Source organism: Dermacentor variabilis, chromosome 7, assembly GCF_050947875.1.
Source record: "Dermacentor variabilis isolate Ectoservices chromosome 7, ASM5094787v1, whole genome shotgun sequence".
Taxonomy (NCBI): domain Eukaryota; kingdom Metazoa; phylum Arthropoda; class Arachnida; order Ixodida; family Ixodidae; genus Dermacentor; species Dermacentor variabilis.
Window position 1 is genome coordinate 132607198 of NC_134574.1, and position 16113 is coordinate 132623310.

The 16113-nt window shown below is 45.8% G+C and overlaps 1 protein-coding gene across 1 annotated transcript in view; it reads right to left on the reverse strand.

Annotated features, from left to right (window-relative positions):
* Nucleotides 1-418: 418 nt before the first annotated feature.
* The window catches only part of LOC142587932 (maltase A2-like), a 74435-nt gene continuing 58740 nt past the window's right edge, over nucleotides 419-16113 (reverse strand). Inside the window, exons 3-7 of the mRNA XM_075699309.1 lie at nucleotides 14403-14720; nucleotides 8111-8299; nucleotides 6573-6941; nucleotides 4524-4700; nucleotides 419-3787 (exon numbers count right to left, since the gene is read on the reverse strand). Coding sequence (XP_075555424.1) covers nucleotides 3320-3787; nucleotides 4524-4700; nucleotides 6573-6941; nucleotides 8111-8299; nucleotides 14403-14720 — 1521 coding nt within the window. The 3' untranslated portion in view covers nucleotides 419-3319. The remainder of the gene's footprint in view (nucleotides 3788-4523; nucleotides 4701-6572; nucleotides 6942-8110; nucleotides 8300-14402; nucleotides 14721-16113) is intronic.

The window sequence follows — 16113 nt, forward strand, 5'->3', positions numbered from 1 at the left end:
GAAAAAAGATAGATAGGACACGTGCTAGCCATTCGCGAGAAAAATAAGTATACAGTATAAGCTTCTCACACCAAGACAGACACGAACATAGAGAAAAAACGCAAGTATGAAATTAATGCCCAAGGCAAGTTTGTTGCTATATGAAGAGGTGTTGGCACTAAGAGACATTGATACTGACTTAACGTAATAAAGCACGCCACAAAAGTAACAGCAGAGGGTACTCAAGCATACTGTATCTAAATTTTTGTCTACACATGAAAGCCGCGTTTTTGTGCCTCAGAACCAGAGCACAAGAAACCATTATTAATTTGTGTCCAACAGACATCACCTATTCTTCTCGTTTTCATCGTAGAGAAAATACCTTTTCATCACCTTTTGTTAAGTAAAAAAAGATAGGACGAACAATACAAGATTTTACAGTAAATAGAACGTTTATTTATCCCAGTTCAAGTCATATTTCAGACAACTCTCCTTTACAAAGAAAAAAATTAAACCTTGGAGCATTGTCTTCCGATCTGATGATTTTAAAATGTGTGTAGGCGGGTTCTAGCTCTACAATCGCAAGACTTACAATCTTGATTCATCTCATGCGTGACACAGTGATACGCAACAAGGCTTCCTACTTACCATTTGTTACATTATGTACAATAGGCATGAACTGTCACAGCTGGTTGGGCAAGCACAGGAAATAGTCCATGGAATCTTTTTTTTTTGTTCGGCGGCTGCTCCATCATACATGATATAAATGACAGTGCACAGACACTTTCTTTAACATAATATGCTGTCCAACTAAAGTTGTTTATGAGTTAAGAAATAACAACATATCACGCAAACAAACACTGATATCTTAACAATTTCGCAAATTTAATGCCTTGGCTATCTGAATGTCCAAAGCACTCACTTTTGACCACAGTGTTTTTTGTAGTTTAACGCTATTCCGTATTAAAGGATGCTTTGTTTCTTCCAGTGGGCATTTTTCTACCAAAAATCAAGTAAAGAACAATGTGAGTGAAATTCAATGTAAATATAACTTTCAGAGATAACACTTCCTGTTCAACTCTAATCACTCTTGTGACGTTGTTTTAAGCAGTACCAAATCTGCATTTCAACATTCACGGAAAAATAGGAGGTAAATAATGAGTGGACATTCCCAATAAACGTTAAAAGCCATCGGCAAGTGGATTTGCTTGCGCGATGTTCCTAGAAAATGAAAAAAAAGATAGGTGTCCTAAGTGCAAATGAATAGAACCTCTAGCTTAGAATATTTCGTTCCAACATATCAATTTCCATACACGAGCGAATCAAACGCTACATGTCGCCGAGCCCAAAGGCATGTAACCTAAACTGTCATTGCGAGAGCGACTTTTAAGAGTTAAGTTATTGTAGGTTCTATCCCACGCTGGTTCTTGGGACACATCTCTATGCCAGAGTAGGTCTGCGTGCGCGCAAGAACTATTGTGCCTCACTTTAAAAGAACGCCCCTAGGCACTCTTTATCCGGGAATGCCACACGCAAACAACCCGAGTTGAATTTAATGTAATGACATATGGCGTGGCCTCCTTCGTATATGATGCACAAGTCACATGCGAATTTCGCTTGGAGAGTTCGACTAAATTGTACATCAGTTTACCCTTATGTTCACTTTAGCACGCACAGCGTAATGCATTTGGGACGTTTGCCGTCGCCGGTTCTCTGCAAGCATACACTACGCTCGCTAAAACATACTTCATACGGGTATCAATCTCCATATTGAAAAGCGAGTGCCTTTGTGAGCGCTGGTTGTATCATTCACGACTTGTGATGGAGACATTAGAAATGGCAGGGGTGCACAGTTGTAAGCCTGCGCCATGTGCTTTGTGCGCCATTATAATACCTCATTTGTGGCAGAAATATTATCCGTGTCCAAGATCACTGACACCGCTATTTACCGCCTACCACGTTTATTCTTAAACAGCATGTATCTTCAATTAGGTCGTCCATACGGTATAACCGAAACTACGCTATAATGGTAGTACCAATGAGCAGGCTTCCTCTTTACTGTAAGTTTATTGTAGCGAAGCTAATGACGCAGTAACTCTGTAGCTCTGCTGTACCTCGTGTATTGCATTCTAGGCGGCTCACTGCGTCCCACGTTTGTTCATTTCTAATTTCAGTTCATACCTACGATGCCACTTATTCTGGCAGACTGGCATCACCCAAACTCTCTCGGTACTAGTTATGTAATCTTCGTGGTAGACGTGTACAAATCTGTGCTACCGATATAAGTTTTCAGGCTCTGGCATTTCTGATTTCACAAATGCGTCTCCCCGTCCAGCATTCTTTGAAGCCTAGACCTTGGTATTTACCAGTATAAATAGTCATTTACCATGGACTCTGACGAACCACATAGCACTTTTTAAAAGGGACACCTCTCGTAAAGTCTTAAGTCTAGCTTCAGACACAAAGTGTTCTCCTTCTTGACGGCAATTGTTCGGGTGACATGAATCCTCTTCAGCAGATTTGAAGAGATGCTGCGGGGTTTTTTGGCGCCTCAGTACATGCTCTGACGTTGAGTATTTGTAAAGGAAGGGCAATCAGTTTCTCTGAACAGCAGTTGTCCATTCCACAGTATTGCTGACTGCAACAGTAACCACTTTGTCACAACAAAATTGTGCCTTCGAAGCACCAACGTACTGATGTCCTCCGCATATTTGCTTCAAGCATAGTCGCACCGACATTCACGGGGGCTGGCACACAAGAGAAAAATGTTTTCAAAACATTCGGTCCAGTTTTTAAGGAGCAGATGGTGATCTCCGCGTCGCATTATCACCAAGCCTTCATTGTGTCAAATGGTTGTCTCGAGGTACTCCTCTGCACGAGCCAACTCTGTTTTAAATGCCGCCAAGCGTGCGCGTGCAATGATTCACGCAAATATGGCCTCACATGCAATTCTTGAGTGAGCAGGTAGAATGACAGTTACGCCGGGTCACTACCGCATCAAATACCTGTGTGAAAGAACCTTCTTCATACGAATGGACTCTCTCGTCATGACCTCCCAAATGTTCACGTGTGATGTCTCACAAAAGAATGGCCCAACAAAAAGAACTACCACGAGGAGTCAGTGGAATCACTGTCTATTCACATCACCACCGACCTTTCCTTTTCTCAAATGTCTCTCTATAGAAGCACTCTTCAACATGAATGAAAACTCGAGTCGTTGCAGCCCAAATGTTCACATACGACGACTCGCGCAAGGCTGGCCTGACAGCGCACACGTCTGTTTGCAGTGGGTGGAATGAGCTTTCACGTCACGTCACCTCGAAAATTTCAGTCTCGCTCTTCAACTAGTGATCTCCACGTAGAGTGCCTCACCAGGCTCCAAGTAGAGCTCGCGAAAGTTGACGCGGGTAGGGAGGCTGGAACACGTTCCCGCCACCACGTTCCCTTCGAAGCCGAGGTCGGAGAGATCGCGGGTGACTCCTCTGGGCGCAAAGTTCGCCACCACAGCGTAGCGGGCGCGACGCGGATAGAAGCGTTCGATGGCGAACACCTCTCCGCAGCGGCGCACGAGCCTCGTGTTGCACCGTCGGTGTCGAAGCGACGGCACACCCGCCATGTACAGCGTGACCACGGTGCTTCTGAGTTCCGCGGCCCTGGCGAGTGTGTCGATGACTTCGCTGGCATTGTCGACGTTCCTGATGACGTGGTCCGGATGAGCCGGCATCCACGGCCGTGCTGCCGGAGAAGAAAAGTTGGCGTGTGTTGCATCGCTCCACTGCATCGGTCCCAGCTGGCCCGTCCGGAACGGCTGCAAAATAAATGGAGAAACGATGTTTTTTGTAGGCAACCAGTATAAGTGTTCAGTCATTGCACTTGTAGCGCTAGTGCTGTTTCGCGCCTGCGAGAACATGTGCTAAGCGCAACAAGAAGGGGCCGCCAGCTGGCGAGGAACGTGTCAGCTGGCGATGCGCCCTTTCTATTCTAACAGCCATGCAAAATATATTTAGAAGGGAGTACCAAAAGGTTTTCTTCCTTGCCACCACTACTTAAAGAAGGGTGGTTAGGTGGGCTAGTTGGTAGTGCCTTATAATAACAACTTAGAGCGCTAAGAACACAAAGGACGTAGCAGAAGAAACGCACACCACAGGCGAACTGATCGTGATCTGAGCACGATCTGAGCTCGGGTAGTCTGTGTTTCGTTTGCTGTGTTTTTTTTTGTGTTTTAACGCTCTAAGTGTTTATAACAACCGCTATTTAGTTAGGCACCACCATTTATGGCAAACAACTAAGCCTCTATATTCACTCGCACACGAACAAGATTATCCACGTAAATTAAGGAAGAATAATGTAACTGCGAGTGCAAAGAAACATAGTGTTTAAACGTGGACAAAAATAGTCAAATCTAAATTTAGCCGTCATTCCAATGCGAATATTCTCAGTCACCCCAGTCAATGCAACGAATAGAAAGCTCGCAAAGCCCTCGCTCGTATTTTGTTTAGTAAAGAATCGTATTCAAGAATAATTTTGAGGTGGGAGTAACTCACACGACCGGTCGATTGGTCCAGTGAATCTTTCATGCCGATCTCGTCACCGTAAAACAAGGACACCGTTCCCGGCATGCCCCAGAGGGTGAAGAGGGCCGCCAGTGGGTCGACGTCTACGAGTCTCGACGCCAGCCGCGGGCTCTCCGAATCACCAAGGTTCCAGCTCAACCACGGGTCCTGCAGAGGAACCGAGCACAGCGATGTTGACTTGATTTTCCAGTCCTTCAACCATTTCAGTGGTGACAAAAATGGTCCAGCAGATTTTACAGGTGCTTTATGCTTTGCTGTATGAAGTTTATTTCGATCGAGCTACACTGAAAACGCCTCCAATATTCGCGCGTTGCTTAAGCTTTTTCGGGCAGGCAAAGTCGGTGAGGAAGTTTTCGGTGGTGCCACCTCATTCATTTCCCACCCAATTTTGCTTAGAAAAAAAATGTCCGCCTTTGTTTTAGAGTAGCTTGCCTTATATGCAGACAATAGGTTCTTGTTGTCTTTCTTCAAGCTCTAAGATATAATTTTAACACTACGAGAAATTTCATTTTTCGTGTCTGTGTTCTTTCTTTAATCGGGTTGTACACGATACCCATAAAAACTGTCACTAGTGAGGTGTCATTGATCTGAAATTAGCCTTTTTGTCTTGTTTACGTATATATTAGCAAATAAGGATTCATAAATATTTGCTGCCTTCGTAGATGCTTCCAAAGCTTGCTTTTATTTGATCAGCAAAGCTGATAGACTTTTTTAGCTTTGATAATGCAAGTAGTCTCACAAATGTCAACGGAAATTGAAGCATTTTTGCACTCTTAACGACCGCATGTATTGAAGAGGAGGCAACAAATTTCATGCCAGTTTTGAAGACAGAAGACACTTGGTGCAGACGTTTGCTTTACCATTCAAATGTGCGCCCGTTAATGGTTCACGAAACAAAGGTACACCAGCACTCGGTCTTGCTGCAGCTTTTTGCCACCTATGCTATCTACTTGGGAGCTTTAGCTCGGTTGCTGATAACATCCATCCACACGTCATCAGAATATTCCCGAGGTTACGTACGTGCACAGACTTCACGGACCCTTTCATCATAGGCTCATCTCCCTGTATTGATACGCGCTGCTCACAGATGTTTGTCTCCGTGCTTATGACGCTCCTTTACAAAACATTGTCCAAGTGCTGGGATCCCTCACATTTATAACTGAGCTGTTTACTCCTAATAAGGAAGACCTCTCTGGTATTTTCGAAGTATGGCAGCGTAATATAACGGCTTAATTGTCTAAGCATAATATGGGAATAGAGTGGTTGTTCTCTAGGTGACCTTTATTTTATAAATACCTGAGATCATAAAAGAAAGGAGAATCTTGTATCGTCGCTGGACTACGTTACACATCTCATAAACGTGGTAGAAGTTGTTTTCACGGATAAATGCTTGCAAAAATGGACGATTACTTAGTCTCACCTGTGATTATGCGTTGATATCACGTGAAAGAGTTCGCGCCGAACCAAATGTATACACCGCAATTACCTTTCACGACAAGCATATTAATGCCTGTTTCAGGAAACCTGGCTCGCAATATCACTACCAAGTAATACCGGCTCAAAACTCACATTTACTGAGGACCGATTGCACTAATTTCAAGGCATTCAGTATCAACCAATATTGTGTCCACTGAAGAATGAAGGCCACTTCGACAAGCCTTTACTGGTCCTTTCTTGCGCCAACACACTGTAAAATTTCACAGAGAATTCACGATCTCATCACAATGCCTAATGGTCGGCCGCGCTCGACTGCATTTCTATTCCTTCATGTTGCCTACTGCTGCTATACCAGACCTCCGGTTGCCTTGTGTACGCATTACTTAACGTGTCCAGCGTAACATATTCTTCTTACACTAGGATATCTGCTGCATCCGTTTGCTCCAAAGTCTGCGTGTTTTTTTTTTTTCAGTGCCGTTGTATCCTTTTCGCCTACCTATCAACAACACGGCATCGAAACTCTCCGGAAAAACAAGAAAGTGATACAGCCGGAAGAAAACAAAAACAAATGACCAAACTAACCGCTGCCATGTTGACAGCTCCACCACAGTGTCGTTCACTGCCGCTGTGCACACCGGTGACGTTCTCGTCGGTAACTGCAGCACCACGAGTGCCGCGGCCATCCAGCCTCAACTGCTGCGTGACGTGCGCGTAACGCGACGCCATGATCTGCGTGACATTGTCCGGCCCACCCTCGAGGGGCACGTGGACATCGAGAAGGTCGAAGAGGGCAGTGATTGGCTGGGTGAAAAGAGAGTCCCTGTCGGCCAGCTCCTGGGCGAGGTTGACGGATGTCATGAGGATTCGGCCACGCTCGTCCGCATAGTCCTCCTCGTCCAGAAGTCGGCGCCAAGCCAGAAGAACCTCGTAGAGCTCGCGGTCGTCCGAAACCTGACCAGATGTGAAAAAAAAAAGACAGAAGGGGAAATAAAACGCAGTCTTGAAAACTGTTTCGAGGCCTAGTCAACTAGGAGTGGAACTTAGAAAAATACTAGTATTGCGCTTCTCGTGGGCAATGCACGCGTTCTCTTCGCAAGCATGCACATGTCACTTCCTTGAAAGCAATAAACGTTGCCAGCGAAAACAAATGTAGCCTTGATGAAGACTACACTCCCCTTGGGGAAACGTTGGGCATACTCTCAGGCTTCTTTTGATCGCCGACTGCTATGCCTAATCTTGCGGTTATATATACAAAAACACAGTGTAAACTGTGTCTCCGCTGATGTAGAGTTCAGCACAAGGAAATAAATAAAGGTTACAAAAATTTAATTATGGGGTATTACGTGTGAAAACCACGATCTTATTTTCAGGCACGCCGCAGTGGCTGACTCCGGAAATTTGGGCGTCCCGGGGTTTATTAAGTTGCACCAAAATTTTAGTACATAGGTGTCCTCGCATTTCGCCCCCATCAAAATGCGGCCGCTGTGGCCGGGATGCGATCCCCTGACCTCGGGCTCAGCAACCCAACACCAGCACTCAATGCTACTAAAGAAGAGCTGTACAGCAATTCTTCTGCGCATTCGACTTCTTAATAGACATCTTTTCGTGCTTAAACCAAATCAATGGCAAGACTGCTACATCTTACTTTCGTACGAAAAGAGAGGAAAGGGGGTTAACCGAGGGGCCCGATTTATTCGTACGAAAAGAAAACATAAGCTTTTCATTTTGGTTGTTCTAGGAAGTAGTGCTAATTGAAATCGCTTACATATCTTGTTCCTCATGTGAACAATTTTCAACGTGTTGAGCAACAGGAATATCAATAGGGATTTCTTCATAATGTCCTAAGTGTTCTAAATTGGCAATTTTGATCCGATTATTATATTTGAGAAGGTAAACATGGATAATATATAATAAGATAATAAGGAGAAATACAAGCAAAAATAATCTTGACTCGCTCCAAATGGTGGCAGACGCTAATACTTTGGCTCGGTTCAGGTGCGCGGCTTTCGTATATATATATATATTTAAATTTTGGCGCGAGTGGGACACTGCATGTAATGGCCCTCAACTGCAGTTTTAGTGGCAGGGTATGCGGCATCGCAGACAATCAAGCTGTATACCTGCAGCCTGTCCAGATGTTTTAGGTTGAATCCGTCCACTCCTTTTTCAAGCCAGACGGACAGGGAGCGCATGACCTGCCGCTGTACTTCTGGGTGAGACCAGTTCAGGTATAGTTGGTTCCCGAATGGCCGCTGAGGGTCGCGCCGATCGTCGTCGTCAGCGTCCTCCCATTCGTCGACGCCATTGTTCTGAGAGAATAGCGAATATAAACGAGCGGTTGGTACTGTAAGCCAGTCCAATTTTTTCTTTTTGGCAAAGCGAAGATATGCAAACGGGAAGGTGCAACAGTGGGAAAGAATGGATTATATGTTTGAGAAAATTGAGTCATAGGTACGGGAATACTGGCAACATTGGACGGTAATTAATACACTACTTATATTATGGTATTTTTCACCAGCATTAGCATGCTATTTAGCGCCGTCTGTACGCTCTTTGGTAAACGTCTACAATAGGTGAAACATGTTAGAGGGTTATAACAATAAATAGGGCTTAACATTCTGTCAACTTGCTAAGTAAACATCACAGTCACTACAAGACAATGGAATCACATACGAAGAATGATGGTCATGAAAGTAATTGAAAAGGTGACAGCAACACAAACTGCGTGGCAAAAGGGATTCGAGGTCATTCCATATGGAAGGACCTTAGAGAACGTAGCTCGGATGGTGGTGCAGTGGGTGCTCGCATCACTTCTCTGATCTAAGTAGCAATAAAGGAATATTTATGCCTGTGTGGAGTACAGTTTATTGTCTACTGCTACATCTGTAGTGCGATTTTTCGAATGCGATGGGTTTCAGGCAGGACTGCATTTAGCTGAAAGATTTGCAGAGCTTCCAAAGCATACCTTCATGTATTATGTCATTGGCGATACTGCTTAGTCTTGCGTTCTCCTTTTTAAGGCTGCTTCCAAGCTTTAATGAAAGCTGATGTAGCAAAAATTTGTCTGCACGTTCTCGTCAAGACACATTTATTTCTAGCAGACAGTGATTGGATTTAAGAGACAGTGCGACTGAAGCCCCACCGGTTGGGATGTGACATGACAAAGAAAGGCGTAAACCAACTAAGTAAAGCTTATTTATAACACAGCACGTTCCGGCTTCCCTACGGAAGCCTTAATCACAATGGGGCAAAAAAGAAGGTCCCCTGTGCGTATTGCGACTGCGTCTACATAGGGGGGACGGGCAACTTTACACAGCGGCTGCGCCAACATCAAAACGATGCGGACAAGAGAAAAGTGGCTTCAAATGCTTTGGCCGAGCACGCAGCAACGACTACGCACAATATTGACTGAATGAAATCTAGTCCAATCGGCCAGGAAGGAAACTGAAATTACGGCTGTACCTGGAGTCTCTCTAGATACGATCAGCAGAAGACACGCTCAATCGAAACGAAGGAACCCTCCCCCCCCCCCCCCGGCTTACGCGCTGTGCTTGGGCCACAGGCTAAAAGCTATTTAAGCAGGAACTTCAACCTTTTTCGCCCCATTGTGCACAAAGCATCCGTATGAAAGCCGAAACGTCTTGTATTTTTAATCAGTTTTACTTAGTCGGTGTACATCTTTCTTTGTCACAGTGATTGATTGACCGATATAGATAAAGTGATTCATCTCTGCTTGACTGACCTGTACTGAATATTTACTGATCTGCTGGTTTGATTCAGTCTTCATGCGTCAAAGGAACATGCTGTCTTCGAAAGTTCCCGTTAGTTAAGGGCTCTAGAATAAGTTGCTGTACTTCGACTTTAGTGTCGCGAATATACGTTAACGGATTATCTCGCCTTGCGTTTCAATAGACATACGGTCACCATGACGGATATTGAACGCAACGGCCGGTGTAGAAGTTCGGAAAGTACATAAAGCGTCCACATTTTTGGACATGAATCACGCTTTCATTTCGGTGAGCAGAGCTGGAGAGGTCCTTTGCTAAAACCGCGTCTAACGTTACGTATGTGTAGCTAAAGCGATTGATAAAGATATGACGTATATCTTTGCACCACTTATACCCACGCGCCCTACTTTGGTGCGGTCGTGTAGAGAAATGAAGCCATGACTCGACGCTGTATCTACAGCGTGCCGAGATGGCGAAGTTGACGTAAAACGAAACTGGACTTAGCCTCTCACCCGTCGTTCAGAAAGACGTACCTCGGCCGTACGTTTGTCGATCCTAGCACGAGTGGTTGCGCTCGAGAGAGCTCAATATGCCACAGTTTATATTTTGCTTTTGAACTGATACCTGTGCCCACTGTGAGTTGCAAGGCTTGCAAGTGTGGCATTTTTGCTGAACTTGACAATTTTTCGGCCAGGGCGTGTCCCCGTTCAGAGTCCAGAAATGGCTTGAACCGGAGCCGAGGTGGAGTCCACACTCGGCCATCAAGACAGAGGGATGCCAGTTCACTCCCACTACCTTTGAACAGGGCAGGCCCACAACGAATAGGGAACGAGCACGATCCCAACATTAGACCGTAGGAGCCCCTCCTATGTATATCATAAGTTAAGCATGCCAGCTTTGTAATGTGTGAATAAATGTCACTTGTGCGTTTCATAACGTCATTAATAGGCTGAATAGGCCTATATAGGCTCATTAATCGTCATTAATAGGCTGAATAGGCCTTTTAATAGGCTGAATATTATGACAAGTTTACACCCTTTTTGCAAGCAATTCTTGGCCAGCTTCGCTCATGTAGACTGCATATAAGCTGAGCTCCTTAAGCTGCCTTAAAGTATGAAACCCGTACCCAATGGGCTATGCGGAGAGCTGCCTGAATGAGCCTGATACGCGGATTGCCATTCTCCGTTTGTTTACTTTTCGATGCTTGAAACATGGTCCTCCTTGGTATTTCGCTTACCAGAGAAGAACAGCGAAAAATGCTGCGGAGGCTAAAGCACAGAACATAAAAGCGCACGCGCCCGGGTGAAAAAAAGAAACAGAGAGTTTGTGTTTGACTCTCTCATAAATGAAAAAAAAAGGGGCAGTCATAAGGGGTGCGTATATATTTTATTGAAGTCATCCACGCTAGGCACGGTAATATATTTGCATCTCCTAAAACGTCGAATCAGTTACAACTGCCACTGAAAAGTTTTTTTACTTACTCGGGCATTTAGCTTCGCAATGCATCCCACTGTTCGTACGTATATTTATGTTGAGATTTTTTACAATATTACGCCAGCACGCTTATTGTTCGCTGTTTAGCTGGGAAAGCTGAGAGAACTTGACATGCCTTTGTAAATTTATCTTCCTAGAGATTTACCTATCGCGCAGCCCGTGTCATTTCTCGCATAAGTAGTCCTTACAGCAAACAGCAGTTTATGACATCAAACGGGTATGATTGTGCTCTTTCGTTCAGCAATTACTGGTTCCATCGTCTTGGTGTGAGTAATGATATCCGAGTGGCTAAACTAAGCTGGAATAAGATATCATCTTTCTTTCACGCCGACAATTCTGACTACTGCGCCACTCAGTCTTCAGACGCGAATAGACAATATTTGACTTTAGTGCGGATACAGGCTACTCGCCAGGCTCGTCTAACGAGCGCAGTAACGTAGAATTGATCATGACGTGGCGGAGGCGACATTATTGCGTGAGTGACGCGTGAAACGCTCCTGCTTTGCTCTATCCAAGTACCCATTTCCACGTCCTACGGGCGAGATGAACACTTTCGCGAATAAAATTCGCAAGAGAATGCGTCAAAAGATAAAGGACGACTCAGTCGAGGACTCTCTTCTCTTGCGATTCCTAGTTGCCTGTAAATGGCGCTGCAAACAACCTACGTTTGCTGGTGAATGCAAGCTGCATTCTTCTGAAGAATGACGGACATATTCGAGTCATTCTATATATATATATATATATATATATATATATATATATATATATATATATATATATATAATACGCCACTTAACCCCCATATCTAGTAGTTGCATATGAACATACCTGTGTATCATAATTATTATTATTACATCTTGTCACATGTTATTATATTCTCACAGTATTATCGTTCTCACAAGTTGCCATTCGCATTAGTCTTCACTACTACTTCCCCATTGCCTGTGTAGTGGTAGGGCGCGTTTAACCAAACTGCGAACTTCATTTGTTGTCGAGTTTAATGTACTTCCAATGCCACTTTCGAAAGAAAAATAGAGCGTCATCTTAACTCTGTTTTATGTCTACGCTCTCTCTCTCTCTTCTGTTCCGAGCTGTCCTGCGGGTTATTTCAGGCGCTGTAACGCTAACTCTACCGTGCATGGTGTCGTCGAGCAAGCAGTAAAAAAATTAATTCTTTTCGGCGCACCAAACATCCAATCTTCCTTCGACAAACGCTAAAGCGGTCGGCGCACGGTCACTGCCGCCTCTTGCGTATTTCCGTAAAACTGCCGTTTAACGCGTCTCGGCCACTTACGAGTACCCATGCAGCACTAACGAATACTCCGCAACGTGTCATAGCATTACTGCGCGTGTCGTAAAAGTGTCGTGTAGCGTACCAGCACGCCTACGAGGCAATGAACGTGGCGGATCCGTATATGGCGCCGAACCAATTGAAATTCAGACGAGCCGAACATACTAATGGAACGGAATACCCCTGAGCGGAGGAATTCGTTGCACATTGCATGCTAACGAGACTTTCAGGCGTCATTAGCTGCCCGTAGGCTCGCGCGTCCCAGAGGACCCCAAGAGACGTGTCATTGGCACCACGCGTCCCACGGGGATTTTTTTTTGTGTGTGTCCAGAGTGGAGTTCAGGAGGCTCGCGCTAATTGAAAGTGTGGCTAGTGCGTCCACTAGTGACAGGCAGGCTCCCTGGCTTTCGGGGCCCCGGCGAAGAACGAGACACGGCTCACTGACTAACAGGTTGGCTTGGTTAATGGATCGTTTTGGATTTCCAATGGGAAACCGAAGAGCGTTCTTCGCGCGAGAAGAAAGGATTAGCTCGGATGTGAGGGACACCATTCGCTGCATGGTTGAACGGATGTGTATGGAAAATAGGACAGCTAATCGTTATTAAGTTCTCACGCTGTGTCTGTAGAAATATTTGCAATGTTTCTGTATGAGACGCTAACAGCTATTCGCGTGTTACAGCTCAAACTCTGTTGGTACGAGATACAACTCAAGGAGTCATTGTGAATCGCTTACTGTTACTTAATAAGCTTTGAGATCCTGGCGGCAGGGAAGGTAAATTAGAGCGCAGTATTTCACAGTGCAGGATGGAGCCCGGAATATCTTACTTTTGGGGTGAATTGACGTAAGTTTATAAGTGCTACGAGATGTCGTGTTATGGAATGCTTCTTATTGATTTTGATTATCTAGGGTACTGTAAGGTACACATAAACCACTGGATGAGAGAATTTTCGGTTTCCAACCTCATAAAATTTCGGCCGCCGGCCCGGATGGCAATCAGCATCGTCATCTCCAATAAGCAAGGCGGTGAGTGAAATGTAATCACATTTCGGAACTTGGCTAAAGAAAGCACACAGCGTCATTGTTGACAAAGTGAGCATACCCGCCTGGAAGTACTTCTCAACTGTCAGCAGTCTAAAACAATTACCTTTGTTTTATTCGTGGAGCCCTGCGGTGAACATATTACTGGAAATGTGACCAACAGTGCATTTAACTGATTCCTACGTCCTTTGATGTCTTGGTAAACGAAACCGCAGGTTGAACAGTACTCAGAAAGTAACAGCGGTGCTGTTTTTAATGCCGGATGGGTTCCTTCGTGTGATGTTTGCATCTGCGCATCCCGGTTTATTAACCTTGAACCAACAGAAATGATAAGTCGTGACCTTTACCATGACCGCGGTACGTTATTCTATATTTTTACTCCTATGTATTTTAAGATGAACAAAATGACTATTGACTGCGACTAAACTGAAAAATGCATCCTTGTGCAATTTCCAATACTATAAGTAGTCCATTTGCTTAATTTTTGGTAATGCTAATAAAGATAAACAAGAACCTACACGCAAAAGCTGAGCTTGGGCCTTATACTGCCGTACAAAATAACGCATAGTATATGCGAAGCTGTTCGACGAAGCTGTATACGAAGCTGTTCAACGAAGAAAATTGTCTAAAAAACACACTACAATAGACGATGTTAAGAGCCACATTGTTCGTTTATTAGGACGCTGACAACGGAAGACCGTAGGTCTTACAAGTGTGCCTTGCACCGTGCTATTTAAATGTTCCTTTTTTTTTACTTGAACAGATTGACGAACGTTAGCACGGACGTCGGGTACAACGTTACCCTCTACTACGTCGACAGCTGTTGCCATGCGACTGCATACGGAAATTATTCCACTCACCATTATTGCTGATTCGTTCGCGAGCACGTAGTAGTTGGCGTACTCCCCATATGGGTCTAGTAGCCAATGGGCAGCCCACGAGTGTTGGTCGCTGGTCACCGTGGGGTTGATGTCCAGCACCACTCGGAGGCCGACGTCATGCGCCCTCTCGACGAGCGCCGCAAAGTCCTCCATGTGACCCAGGTGCGGGTCGACGTTGTCGAAATCAATGATGTGCTCGTACTCAAGTGGGTAGTCGAGTGCGCTGAAAACCGACGTCAGCCGGATGGCCGACGCTCCAATTCGGTGGCGGATATAGTCAAGCCGCGACAATAGACCCTGCATGAACAATTGCCAACATTTTAGTACGTGAATGAAAAGCGTGTGCGGGGGGAAGGGCGGAGATGGGGGGGAGGGGGCGGTGATTCAATAACGCCAAGCGCACCAGTAGGCGCGTCGAGCAATATTGCAAAAGAAAAGTCCTGGACGTACATTGTCGCTAGTTGCATCAAGAAAGATGCAACAGTGTCTTGGCTAAGATGGCTTCCAGTACAGACAAGTTTACTGTAAACATTTTGGGCATACAAGTAAACTAAAAAAATTAAATTATGGGGCTTTACATGCCAAAACCACTTTCTTATTATGAGCCGCGCTGTAGTGGACGACTCGGGAAATTTTGACCACCTGGGGTTCTTTATTGTGCACCTAGATCAAAGTACGCGGGCGTTTTCGCAGTTCGCCTCTATCGAAATGCGGCCGTCGATGCCGGGATTCCATCCCGCCACCTCGTGCTCAGCAGTGCAACACACAGTGTACCCGCCGAGCAACCTCGGCGGGTACAAGTAAACTGGAGCAACGACAAAAAAAAATTAACCGACGAGTACGATATGCCCTAATCCGACATTTGAGCGCAGCTCTATACATGTTTTCCTTTCGCAATATATTGTCTGGGGTTAACATTCGTGTCGTGCGGAACGTTCAAAACGGAGCGAAGTGTAGCGCGTCAGCCTCGCTAATCCAGAGATCGAGGGAGGCAGTGCGTGCGTGCGATTCACAGCAGGCGCTCCAGACAGAACTCCGCTCATGCAGCGCTTTGTTTTCTTACAGACGACGCGCACTACTCTGGTGCCATATCGCAGCCATCGTCACAGCAGAGCCCATCGTGTGCAGCACTAGGCTGCTCTCACGCATTCCGTCCCACGAATCCTCCCGTCGTCGCTGGGAAATCGGGGCACCAGTATCAGTGTCGACAACAACTGAGGGAGCGCCACATCGAGCCTTACTCGTAGCCGCTCGCCATCGCCCCTTGCAGGAGCAGTGATCCCCGTCCCACAGGCTGGTGCCACGGGCTGACCCCAGCAGCAGACGCCGCGAACGAGCGTAGCCCTCCCCACATGCCGACACCCTGACCTCCCTTCCAAGCGCGGATCAGATTGCCCACGTGGCTGGGGACGCCCTGGCCACCGGCAAATCGGCGCATGTACAGGCCGTCTCCCCTTCGCTCCTCCTCCGATGTCTACCTCATGGCTCCGCTGCACCCTCCTCCTGTGTGTTCCTCCTACCCTCTTCACTATGGCCTTTCTTTTGTCTGGCGCTGCGCCGCGCGTTCGCTTTCATTCTTCGCGGCGCATATGTTCGCTCGATTACGCGTACCCCACAGACGGTCACCGGAGGAACGGGATTTCCACAGCTGCGCTCTAAAACGAAACCACCTTTCTGTTGATGACGATGC